General features: G+C 37.1%; 1 protein-coding gene across 1 annotated transcript in view; it reads right to left on the bottom strand.

Annotated features, from left to right (window-relative positions):
* Positions 1-475: 475 nt before the first annotated feature.
* Samsn1 (SAM domain, SH3 domain and nuclear localization signals 1) overlaps positions 476-13,937 on the bottom strand; it is a 48,197-nt gene continuing 34,735 nt past the window's right edge. The window contains exons 7-8 of the mRNA XM_038345608.1: positions 12,964-13,114; positions 476-1,287 (exon numbers count right to left, since the gene is read on the bottom strand). Of these exons, the coding sequence (XP_038201536.1) occupies positions 1,094-1,287; positions 12,964-13,114 (345 nt within the window). The 3' untranslated portion in view covers positions 476-1,093. The remainder of the gene's footprint in view (positions 1,288-12,963; positions 13,115-13,937) is intronic.

Genomic DNA, 13,937 nt, shown 5'->3' with positions numbered 1-13,937 from the left:
AGACTATGTGGGAATGGATTTGAATATGGAATATCTATTGGAACGACATTAAAATATTCCACACAAGAGTCTGAAATGTGATAGTGGCCCTGGTTGGGGACAGGATGTTGGGAATATTAGAAGCATTTCTAGAGGTAGGACCCATATTTGAGAATTTGTCTGAGGAAGATCAAAGCAGATCAAAGAACGAAATAACTTTACATTTCAGTGACTAGCTCTCGGTTTCAGAAAAAAAGAAATAGTGGGGTAGAAAGAAAAGAGGAGAGAGAATTTTCTAATGAAGATGAAGTCTTTGTGCATGTCAAACTGAAATCTGGAGGATTCAGGAATTCAGTAACATGATTCTTAGGAGATGTTTGTGAAATCACTATACTTTCTTAACTGAAGATTGACTATTCAACATGTTATAATAGAAACATTCTCTAAAATAGAATATTAAAATACCTTAAATAACTTTAGTCTAGAAAATATAATATGTACATGATATATTTTATTATTATTATTAGGGATGAGAAAAATTAAAAATATTTACATATAAAAATAAAACATATCTACAATTATTTTACTAAATAAAAAGAGAAAGTATATGGTTAACTCTATCTGCATATCAGATAACAGAGTAAAGAAATAAACAGAATACTGTCACTCAAAATCCACCCTTGGTCAGAACAAAGTATCTAATTTCAGACTACATTTTCAAACAATTAAAATAATGAGTGTATGTTCGGCTGTAGAAGTCAGTCCAACTGAAACCTCATCTATAAAATATCCCAATAATATATATAAATACACAGTTTCATCACTGTATTTTTACACTTATGAAATAAAGGCAAGAACAGCATATATCATGTACCACCATGGTATTTTGCATTATGTCTTTTTTTTCTAATATAGGCAGAAGAACTTTAACACATAGTATTTAATAAATACACACATGATGCACACTCACTGGGAATTTAGAGATAAACATTTACATGTTCAGTCATTCACATTAAAACACTTTGCACTTTGGGAGGCATTTGGAACACTTCTATTTGATCTTGTAGCAGATAAGAGTTCAAATGGAATTCCATATATATGGAGATGCAAATGTTCAGTCACTGGCTTCTGTGATGACAATCTTCTGTACCATGTCAGACAGATTTTCTGACTCCATGTCCTCTTTGCCATTATCCGAGTTTCCTGAAGAGACGTAACAGCCAGAGTCCCTTGGGCAGTCATCTAACTGTGACTTGTTTTCAGGTCTTAAGGACAGAGGCTCAGATTCATTTTCTTGCTCTTCAGTGGCTATAAATGGGAAAAGCATAGTGGTTAGGAAGAGCCGAGACAACTTTTATAGGACTATAAGATGCAAGCATAATGCTATTCTAACTATTCCTATCTTGACTTGATTTCAAAGGAAACACCTGTGAATAAAATACTTATTTAATTGTTTTAAACGAGATATGTGCACTCTGGTATTTAAACTCATGGAAATCAACCATTGCTCATCACTTTTCACTTTTAGCTTCAAGTTATTCATGTGAACTGCCTACATGAGCAAAGACCAATATGGACTCTCGTGTTACATTAATAATAAGTTGCCAAAGAAAACAGATTGTATCCACAGTATGACAGATACTTGGTCCAAGTATTCCTTAAAGGATCATTAGGAAAGTCACGTGGAGTTTGAAATATAATCCAAGTGATGAACAGTTCTGGAATTATGAATGTGTGGATATGTAACTAAGAGATCACTCACTGTGACAAAGTGTATAGCGGGTCTTCAAACACTTGGAATTTAGCGAATACTCTTTGAGTTATCTGAAGTTCTCCTATATCTGCATTCACCACAGAAACAGACATAACAAAACTAGGCAACTTTTTGAGTACAAAACTCCAAATTTCCAGAACTGCTTCGTGAGATTCAGTGTGTCTTATGCGTCTTCTTAGTTCTAAATAACATTAGTTTACTTTGAGATTTGCTCACTAAAGCAGATTTATATACAAAAAGGTATTATCTTTAGAATGAAGAATCTCAGAATTGAACAAAAGGTTTCTCTAAGCAACCTTGCACCCTGTGACTCCTGTCTGGGATCCTTTGCCACCAGACTACTCCTGGTCTCTGTGAAGGTTCTTTGTCTGCTTTGATTCCTCTGCATTGTGAGCTAAGGGCTTCAGACATAAAATGAATCTCGAGCTGTCAACTCCTAGCTGTCTCACCACAGCGGCACACCCCCTGTCTTCAGATAGTAGCAGGGACTCTTCACTTTGCTCTTCCCTGCTCCACACTGGCATGAGCAAGCACAGACATTGACAGTTGAGGCGAGAATTTTGCCTCATATTCTTAATCCTGTTGCCCTCCACTTATCCACTTCCAATTAGAGGAAAATATAGCAGAGCTTCAAGATCCAAAATTGTTTTCAGCTGACTCACATAACACCAATTAGGTTATGTGCCTTTATCTTGCACGTCATCTTCTGTTTTTCAAGAGCATTGTCTATGTTCCATCTTGTGGAAGTTGGTTTATGTTCTGCCCTCTAACCTCACTAACAATCAGCCCTCACTAATGTCTGGTAGACATTAGAAACAAACTCTGGTGATTTCAGGTATTCCTGTATGTAGCGAACAACTTCCCTTTCTTGTATCAGAATGCTAGTAGCTATTCCTCACACTTAGATAAATTGAGAAAATGCTTAACATATTTTCTGATTCTGTAGTTATGCAATAAGTACTTGTTCAAAAATACTGAAAGAATGTTAAAAACCACTTCCTAATCTACTCATCTTCAGCATGAAACACACCATTTCCTTTAACCCTTTCCTGGAGGATTTCTATTCCAAACCACAAAGCCACATTTATTGCATTTCTCCTGAATAAATTGATTCCTGATGTATAATATTAACATATAATGTATAAATATTCTCCTGATTAATTGTTGCTACAACTTTTAAGTATTCTAAAATCTTGCCTTTGAATACTGGTGATGTTAATAGTTTGATTATAAACTCAGCTACCTTGCTGTTTATTAGCAAAGACCCTTAAGTTGTAGGAGATTTACTTAGTCAATAGACTTGATGAAGATCTGTCATTGTGTTACCAAGCCCTCTTTTTATGAATAGGGGGCTGAGTTTTGACATCATTTTCCAAGGGGTTGCTCCTCTTGCTTCTGCCTTTTCATCTTATTGCTACCGAAGAGAAATGAACCAGTTCTGTCCAGTTATCCTGGCACTGTTGAAAAAGGCAAGCCAGACTGGTTCTTTTGTATACACATTGCCACTTTTCCAGATTTTTTAGTGTGACCCCTTCAGTCATGCTGGCGAACCAAAGGCCACGTTTTCTCAGATTCATTGTGGGCCTATTACCTCAATGTTAAGTGAAAAACCCTGAGCCGCTTCCCTTCAAGATGACGTTCTAAGCAAATCTTGAGATCATCAGACTGATTTGTCCCCAGCCCTCTGTCCTATTCAGGCTGAGTAGAAGTGTGGAGCAATTTTGAAGACAGAATGTTTAGGCTCAGAAGTCTCTGATTTCCAAAATTATCTCCTTTTTTCTTTCAAAAAAGAAAATCAACACTCAGCTTCTTCTTTTCAACCTCGGAAGCCTCCACACATTGCACCACAAATGGTCCCATAACTTAGTCCAAGGAAGTCGGACTTCTCCAGAGCATACGCAGCATTGTTTTAGTAACAAAGGAGCATTTGTTTTGTTTCCCCCTAGAAATACTGTCTCAGGGTCTCTGCACTCCAGGAATTGCTTTGTTTTAAATACAGGTTCTTTGCTGTGAGAGCCCTTCCACCCGCACTCTTTATGAAGAGAGACAGCGGTTCCTCCGGCCGAGACTTAAGCAGCGCGGTAATTTACAGAACAGCAGTGATTTGCTAATGGTTTCTTCCTGAAGTGAAAACATGACCACTCTCCTCAGATGCTTCCCACCAGGCCTGCCGTAATTTCCGGCAGGTTATCAGCTGGAGCCCCTCAACTGTAACTATAAAAAGAAAAGGCAGGCCATTATACAGCGCTATGGCGGGGGCAGCTCCATAGAACCCGGGCTTTGGATGCAGAGGGCCAGATCGAGTCTTGTTTCTTTTCATGCTGACTCTAATGTCAGGGATTGGTATAAATGTAGGCCTTAGGCTACTGTTGTTGTTGTTGTTGTTTTATTTGGGTTTTCTTTTTACCTACAGTGAGAATAAACTCACAGTAATGCATTCACATTTTCTTTCTAAGTTATGTAAACCTTTCATGTGTCAGGGAAACAGAGCAAAGGCTAATTGGTTTACCTAGAAATTGATACCATAATCTACATCAGCTCAGTCCTGTGTTCAACTAACCAGGCAAATAACACATTGTAATAAGAAACAGTTTACTGCCAAAACTATGGACTTCACGGAAGATTTCTGAGTGCATATTTGCACAGTAAAACATTTCCAGTGATATTTAAAAACACAAAATAACAAAATAAACAACATTTATTTTTCTATATTATGTTATTCAAATTATATAAGAGCATATGTTCATATAATTAATAAATAAATGGATGTATTCAAATATTAGACTGATTTTCTATTTATTTCTTTGATATCTACAATATTTTATATTTTATTTTTAGATAGTGGACAAGTTAAAATAGAATTTTTATTTAAGATACTCACAAAATGGTTTGTGAATTTCCCAAAGACTATGCATTTCAAACATGAGCATAAGTGAGTATAAGTATTGGTTATTGTAATCGATTAATAACAGCCACAATAAAAAATTTAGTAATTAAATTTTATATGCTACATAATGAAATTAAAATTAACATATTAAGAAAAGACTATTTAGAAAATATTTTATTCCCTACCAAAATTTTTAGAGAATTATATAAGGTCCATGAATCAAAAATTATAGATTTAAGATTGTCATCAATGTTGAAAAATGGCATGGTGATTAAACATAAGACAGCTAAAATAATTATTCATAAAATAATTATATTGGAGTTGTGACATTTAATTAATTAAGTGTAGGCAGTCTCAATTATATTAAAAGTGAAGAACACTTTAAAGGCATAAAACTAGATATTTTTCCTGGGAAGAACTTCTCAGTGTCTAAGGGAGGCAGGTTCCCTATCCTCACACATTACAGAGTTAAAGGTTCTGTGGTTCAAACTTCCAAGTTTTGATTGGTCTTCCAGGTATTTTAACCACAAAGTTCCCAGATTTCAAATTTACTTTTGCATTTGCTTTAGATGTAAAAATATCTGTTTCTGTGACCCCTAACATATAAAATAATGTAAGCTGAGAGGCGCAGGGAAATGCCTGGCCAAAGGAAGTATTGATGGAGAGTAGTTTTACACTAACAAAACAATGTTTGCACCGCTTAAGTTAAAGCTAAAGGTGACCCAAAAGGAATATGTGAACTCCTGAGAGTAATAAAGATGTCCGTGGCTTTATGAATCTTGCGTTCTGTGGCTGTGCACCGTCACCAGCGAAGAAGAGGCACACACATTTTAGGATAGCTGCAAACCTCTTCCCGATTGAGCTCCATTTGAATCCCCAACACTGAAACCCATCCATTCTGCAGATAACCATGCGTGTATTTTGTATGTTGGGGCCTTGTCCGTGGAGGGAATTTTAATAACTAACACCTCTTAAATATGCCCTTAAATTACGTGATGATAGCACTTATTTTTTTGTTTTCTATAGTAACCTAAGTTTTAGAATGACAGAAAATTATGAGAAGTCCACTCATGTAAGAGCAATTGGCTGTGGCTGTTCTTCTAAGGCTGAGAGCAGATGGAGCAGGGGTGACCCATCTATCCCTGCAGCATAGCGTTCTCGTCACCCTCTAACGACACGGGTACCAGGAGGAAATCTGATCACCCACACCTGCAGCAACTGAAATGCCCACAGTGCTGGGTACCATTCCATGTGTAGAAGCACTGACATTCAGTGCCAGGACCCCTGAGCACAATTGTGGTTTCCATTGCTGTCATGCTACTCTCAATAACACCGTGCAAGGCTCTGGGCTTGAGAAATCTCTCCCCTTTTGAGGAGAGACATTTCTAGGTTGGTAATTTAGTAGGAGGATATAATATTACCTAAGTATATGAGAAGTAAGCAACTTAGAAAACTCTAGAAATCACATTCTGTAGTGATGAGATGAGCAGGCCTGTTTTTCATCCCGCCCGCATCCCACACGGCTAGCTTTACACCCAAAATAATTACACGGAAACTGTATTCTTTTAAACACTGCTTGGCCCATTAGTTTCAGCCTCTTATTGGCTAATTCTCATATCTTGCTTTAACCCATATTTAGTAATCTGTGTAGCACCACGACGTGGTGTCTTACCGGAAAGGATCTTAGCCTGCTTCCAGCTGGGAGAGGAGAGCTATGGCATCAGCCTGAAGCATCTGCCTGACTCTGCTTTCTTTCTCCCACAATCCTATTATGTCTACTCCACCTACCTAATTTTCTGTCCTATAAGGCCACGCAGTTTCTTTATTAATTAACTGATGAAACAATAGATAGACAGATGCCCTCCTCCATCAGGTAATAACAAGTAAGAGATAAAACCTAACTATGATACATTATTGAGCAGCAGACTTGGAAATTAATTTTATAATTTTAATAAATAAGATTCTACCTACTTGATGAAGTTAAGATTCTATGATCTCAAAATGTGGTACTTTACATATAGACTATTAGCAATAAATATACTCGGACAGCAACAGGTGCAAGGGTGCATTCCTCTTCCTGAAGGGTCCCATGGGAATACGCCAAAGGACAGACGAGGCCACAGTAAAATTTTACATGGACTTTATTTTCCATGCCAATTCTTTACCCCGTTGACTAGCCAATGCCAAGCCCATGGCCTGGCCATACTATTACTCTCTTGCCCTTCTTTAAATTAATTCATAAAAGTTCAATTATAATTGTTTGATTCTTATTTTCTGAGAAAATATTCTTTGACATATAAAACATATTAAATAAATGCTGGCATCTTTATTCTCTCCAACTGATATGTCTTATGCCAGTTTAATTCTCAGGTTTAGAAGAAAAAAGCAAACAGACAAAACGAAACAGTAAGAGGATAGAGGTCCAATTCCCTTGATTTATCAATATGGCAAAAGTTAACATCATCATTCCTTAAATTATGATTTTTATAAAAAATAAGATTACCCACATGTGGACAGCATTCTGTTTGTTTGTTTGTTTTTTTTACCATTCCCAATGTTTAATAGTCAACTCTAGAGGATGTAGCAACAACATGAAATGTGCCTCTTGGCATATTTTTGAGGTAGTTTCTAGTTTGGGTTGAATGAGGTGAGGCTATTGACTCTAAATGTGGGTGAGACTATTCCATATGCTGGGGTCCTGAACTGAATAAATGTGAGAAAGCGAGCTGAGCATCAGAGTTTGTCCTTCAGCTTCCTGACTGTGTGTGCAATGTGACGAGCTACATGCTCCTGCTACCAATTTCCCCACTGTAATGGACTGTCCCCTCAAACTGTGGGATGTAAACCTCTCCTTTCCTTGTTTCCTCATGTCAGTGATTTAGCCACTGCAACAATAAAAATATCCACTACATCATTTAATGTTTTGTACATATATTCATATCTGTATAGAGACTACTATCGGGCTCTTAATATTTTCAAAATACCTTGCTTTTTATGGTATATTTTGATTCACTTAGCAAGTTAGTTGGTAGACTTTTAAGTTGTAACTAGATTTTCTAGCATTTGAGATTGCATTTTTTTTTAGTAAATTTAATGGAAAAATCCTAGAACTTGAATTATATATTTAAACTATTCCAAATTTAAACTTTCAATTTTATACATGATTGCCTTCCAAAAAATATTTATACTCTGTACACACATGTGTATGTTGCTATCATGTCAATGAAATAAATCTTGCCAAGATAGATACCAAACTACCCATCTCCCTATTGCAGAACTCACTCATGTATGGTGGGACTGCAGGCATCATCACCTTCTACCATCAGAAAAGAGTCTTCCTCACTACTGCATGCCTCTTTACTTAGAATCCCCACTTAACATCTATTGTCTCTGTAAGCACTTGTTAGTCTATTACTAGATGAAAAACAGGACTGAAATCTGATGAAAGCACATGGGTTTGAAGATTTCATCTTGCTTGACTGAGGCAATCGTTTCAAAATCGTACCTAGGCTAGGTCACAGTCACACTGTAGTATAAAAGCAAGCACTAGAGTGTTACATGCACACACACACACACATACACACACACACACGCACACACACACACACGCACACAGAGGCATTACAATAGTCTATGACTGGTGTGAAAAGTCTCTAAGTTCTTCTCTCTAGAAGTCACTCTTGGAAGAAAGGTTAAAAATGTGTTGATTTTAGTTTATTTTTTTATTGTGTAGAATATGCTATTTGCCACAAAAGAAATCTTAGATAGTAACAACAAAAATAAGTCTGGGGAAATTAAATCCCAAAGCCAAGCATCTACGAGTAAAAATATATTAATCTATGTTTGCGAATGTGTAAACAGATACCAATAAAATATCTGTCCATCTCCTCTACTTTTTCATGTGAGCAATTATTGTATCTTTTCTAAAACTGTTTATCTTTTTTGTACCCAGACTCAAATCATATCCCAGGTGGGTTCGAAGCCCAGGTACACATGTCAGGGGCTAGCCTCCAGGGTAGACTGGCACACTGCTGGACCAACTGCTGGACTGCTGTCTGCTCTCGCTGCAAATCTTCCCTGCTGGCGGCTCTTGTTCCAGCTACTGACAGGGCCTTCCCATTTGCCCTACATCAAACTTGGGCAGGCAGGACGGCACAATTGGGGATGGGAGAGCAATGAGGAGCTGCTGTGACCACAGCCTGTGCCAATAACCTGGCACACAAGCTACCCTTCACCCTTCCTCCTCACTTGGCACTGAAATCAGAGCTTACTAGTATCTAAAATACACTGAATACCAATTCTGTGATGTTTTCTTATTTTGTGACCATAATTTTATAGTTTAAAATTTAATTAGCCCTCTGTGCTAAGAAAGAAAGGTATTTCCATTATTCCTTTACCCCAAGAGCAGTAGGACACAGTTTGGGAGATATATTTAAGACACAACAAAATAATTCCAAATGTACACAAAGAAATTGCAGAAGAAAAACAAATTATATCCTATAAACAACAGTTAACTATTTTATTCTAAGGATGTATTTCTGGGTAAGACAAAGCGACTTTAAAGGTTTTATATGTAGAACACCTAAACACACACACACACACACACACACACACACACCTCTTCACGTTGATGGGAACATTTGCTCATGAAACAGAGACCAATTTTAAAGTCCCAGCATGATCAGAGAAACCCTTATATATACAATGTAATCGGATCCTGCTTTCCCTGTCCCTTCAAGAACTGCTCACAGCTTGCCTTGTCTCACATTTTATCTAAATTCCTGTGTGAAAGAGCCATTGATTTTATTCTGCTCAGTGATAATGCAACATGGGAGTGGATTCCAAATACCCCTAATTATCCTGCTGGGACTGCAGAGCCCCAAAGTAGTCATTGTCCAGCAATAAACACATGACCAGCTCGAATACCTCTCATTGCCTTTGTATCAGCTAGTTGGAGAAGAATCTTGCCTCCCATCAAGTAGTGTCCTAAAGTATTTAATCAAGCTTACATTTTAATATTAATCAAAGTTAGAATAATACTATCTACTTCTGGGCTAAGAGAAAATGAAAATAAAATTCTAAATGTTAGATTTTTGTTCTCCATCCCTTATCTCCAGTCCTCTTTAATACTCCATGTATATTAAGGATTGAGATGGGGCTTGTGCCATTTCCTGAAATATCATGAGTTTTTAACACTTAGGACACATGCCCACTTTGCTTAATATTTATATTGAATGACTGGCAAAGCAGAAACTCTCCAAATTCTCAAAGTAATAATGGAACCCCAAATTAGGAATGTTCTCACATACATGAGCAGATTCAATGATAATAATAAACACACACACATAAAATGGAGCTATTTTGTGCACCCCATTCTTTTAAAAGAGGTATGTTTCTTCTGTGACTATGGCATGCATTTGTTTTTTAAACAATATAACATTTTTATATAGTCATATATTCAAGGTCTTTATCATTCAAGTAACATGAAGGTTGTGCTTTTACTCTTTAGGTTTGTTGTAGGAGATATGATTCACAAAGTAGGATAGATAAAAATAAGCCCGCAGGAGCATGGTGCCACAACATCAGAATTCACCATCTTATCAACAAATGAAAGTCATTCTTTATTTCTTAAGCGAAACGGTTTTGTGTGAGATAAATAGCTCTCAGTCAGCATAGCCTAACATACGATATGCATCTTTTTGACATGTATATTCTAACACTACTATAGCACAAGATTAAGAGTCATCTCAGGGCTGTGTGTTGAAAGTGACACAAGTCAAAGCTGGATTTTTCTGTTGTCTCCTGAAAGCAGACGCTCTGTGTGCACGCTCACACGTGAGAGGCTGTTGTTGAGTATTCAGCCTTTCTTGACTTTCAAGTACCACATTCTAAAGAGTCTCATGCAGAGAAAGAATTTCTGGCATTTGCCCTCTTCGTATGTCCGACAATGAAAGGGGACATGATGTGACTTGTGTTTTGTTTTCAGAGATCAGGAAAGACTGGAACATACAACCTCACAGTCTTAAGACATTTAGTCCCAGATATCCGGCTTGAAAACTCCAGTTAGCTATTCATGTTTAGCTTTTCTATCTTGCAAATATTGCCCTTTAGGGAATTGAAGAAGTAGTACAAAGTTTCCCTTTTAAAGTATTTGTTGATTTATTTATTTTTACCTTTACTAGGTTGCATACACAAAATGGGTGGAACTTGAGCTCTCCAGCGGTGTGCCTTTGATGACAACCCTACCTCTCCTTCTTATCTATTTGTTTGACTTCTTCGAAATTCAGTTATTATTTGCTTCAGCTGGAAATAGGACAAGGTAGGTGGTTTGAAATGTAGGAGACCAGCAAGTATTTTCAAACGTTCAGAAACTTTCTTCTCCCTCCTCGTACTTCATGGTTACTACATTCCTTTGGAGATTGGCTGTGTGACTGCACATGGGCAACAGGAGAAGCTTACAGAACTGTTTTCTTAGCACACATTGTTTAGTGAGGAGCCGTGAATTGAAATGATGGGATGTAGAAGAAGCTGCCTCATCTACTGAAGAGATATCTCTGCATCAAGTCTCGCGGGTGGATTTTATCTGGTCTCAAGCTCTGAATAAGTCATCTACTTTTCTAAGTCAATTTTTGCCCGCGTTTGAGACTCTATCCACCTGTGCTCATCCCCCAGTCCACAGAACTTCAAATAAAACTATATTATTATAAATAACATATTATTTATAATAATAAAATATATAATATAATAATGAATATTATTTATAATAATAAATTAGGCATAGAGTCATTTCTACTTGTGTTGGGTTAGTCATGCATGCCTAAGTTGTTGGGAAAGGATAAATAGCTGTGCACACACAACACCACGAGTAGAAAAAAGAAAGTTTCTAAAGAATTACATTAATTGTTATCACATGTGAAACATGTATAGCCAGGCTGTGCTTCAGTTTGGTAGGACTTTTGAAATGCAGTTCAGAATAACCCACAAAGGAAGTCAAGGTCTGGTTGCTATACACATATTCCCTCATGCTCACCCTCTGAACTGTTCCTTGCGGTATTAAGAAGTCTGGCAATGCTTCCCAAACATTGGCCTGAATCTTAACTCTGAAATCACTAGGAGCTCGTGCTCAAGATACAAGGCACTTCCTGCCTCAGGCTCTGAGCTGGCAGCAGCATGAAGGAAAATAATAAACATGAAGACGTTTTACTAAGGGTGTTATGTTTGGAGAAAGTTCTTAAGATCTACTGTTAGTTTAAGTTTTGAAGAAGACTGGATTGGATGGTTTAAAATACTTTTTTAAGCTTTGAAGTTAGATTCCATTCCTTTTTCTTTGTTTGTCTTTTTTCCCTTGAAAATATTGTTTGAGAATTCCATGCCTGAGTACGCCATATTCACGTCATTTCCACCCTTCCTCCTCCTCCTGCTCCCACCATGCTTGCCCAACGCCCCCATCTATAATTATTGTACACACACAGACACACTGAAGAATAGAAACAACTATACATCTATAGCTATGGAGTCTATTTGGTTTTGCTGTATTTGCATGTGTTTAGAGCAGAGGCTCCCTCCATTCCTCTTTATTTTTTTCCCATTACAATATACTCTGCAGTGCTTGGCCTTCCCTAAACTCAGGGTTTTGAGGTTTGACTAGATTTAATAAAACGAGTGTTGTGAATGGCCAATTGTAAAAATAAAAGCTATTCCATTTTCATAAACCCAGCTGGCATAACTTGCACTCAGCCATAAATGAATCTGCATTTATTATTTCATCTTTAGTTTATATTTACAAATACAGTGAACCAGCTCTGATAATAAAAGTGAGTACTGAATATTTTTGCAAGCTATTATAGCCTTTACAAAGAGTACTATAAACACACGCAAGGTGTGACTATATGGTAATGAAATAAATTTTCCTGTGTGGTAGGGAAAGCTCATTAACTCAGAGCCAGGCGCTGTGCCATTCTACGGTAGACATGTGTGGCATTTCTCACTAATGGCTCACACTGGCACTAAAATATTTGTCTCTAAGTCCCTTGGTCTTTGAGAATGCAGGCATCCACTGTGTGTGAATTAATAATTTCAGAGAACCAAAACAAGAGACCCAGAGAACTTTTTCCTTTGTAAGAATACAGTCAAAAATCTTTTCCCTAATTATACATTTTGTCCAGAGTAGTATCTGATATTATATAAAAATTCTTTCATGTTATAGGGAAGAATGCTTTATATGATTCTTAGTAAATGACATTGGGGTTATGCTTTTAATGGTTTCACTGTTTATATTAAAGCGTGATGATCAGGAGGGAGAAGGGTGGATATGTACACTTACTTTCTTCATCCAGGAGACTCTCAGCAGCTGAGAGTAACCTCATCCTGTCTTCTGGATTGGCAATGTTTAATTCAATGAGGTGACTTTCTTTAATATCCTTCAAGTCTTCCAGGGTCTCGTAGCCATTGAGCAGAAGTGTTGAAGTATATTCCTGTAGGAGGAGGGAAATGTGTATAATCCGTAAACTAATAGGGCTCAAATATTGTGATTCCGCTAAATTACACAAATGCCTATGACAGCAAAGACACAAGTGGAACTTTTGCCTAAGGTCATTTTATTTATATTAGTTTCCCACAAACAAACACTAGGGCATTTAATAGAGAGTGCTGTAAATTCTTATCCTTCAGAAGGACAAATGTAAAGGAGAAATAATCCCTTGACTCTGATGATAGCAGGAAATCATTGTCCATCCCACTTCGTACCTCATTAAAAGACCGCATTTTCTTAAGGCTTTCAACATGGTACCTCTTGTAGATTAAACTATAGTGATATCTCTGCTTGGTCAGGAAAACATCTCCTCTCATTATTTTGTTAGTGTAGTTAAATGATGCATTTGAGCTCCAGGGAAATGCATTAGTAGGTAAACTGCTTGCTGCCTAGGCTGGTGACATAGATTGGGTCCAGAGCATAAATGGTAGAAGAAATTCACTCCTGCAAATGTCCTCTTACCTCCACATTCACCCCATTGCGTGCACACACGCGCGCACACGCACATACACACCAAACAAATAAATAAATGTAAGAAGTAAAAATTAATTTGAAGCAGACAAAATTCTGTGTACAAAATGAATTTAGTATTTTGATTAAGTGAAGAGGTATTACATATTTAGTGAATTACAGGCTTGCTATATAATTTTGTTTCTTTTTTATTGATTTTTATTGAGCTCTACATTTTTCTATGCTCCCCTCCCTGCCTCTCACCTCCCCTTTAAATTTAAATTTTAATTACACATGAAAGGCTCACAGTTTAAGTA

This window comes from Arvicola amphibius, chromosome 10 (genome assembly GCF_903992535.2).
Source record: "Arvicola amphibius chromosome 10, mArvAmp1.2, whole genome shotgun sequence".
Lineage (NCBI taxonomy): Eukaryota > Metazoa > Chordata > Mammalia > Rodentia > Cricetidae > Arvicola > Arvicola amphibius.
This window is presented reverse-complemented; position numbering and strand designations above follow the sequence as displayed.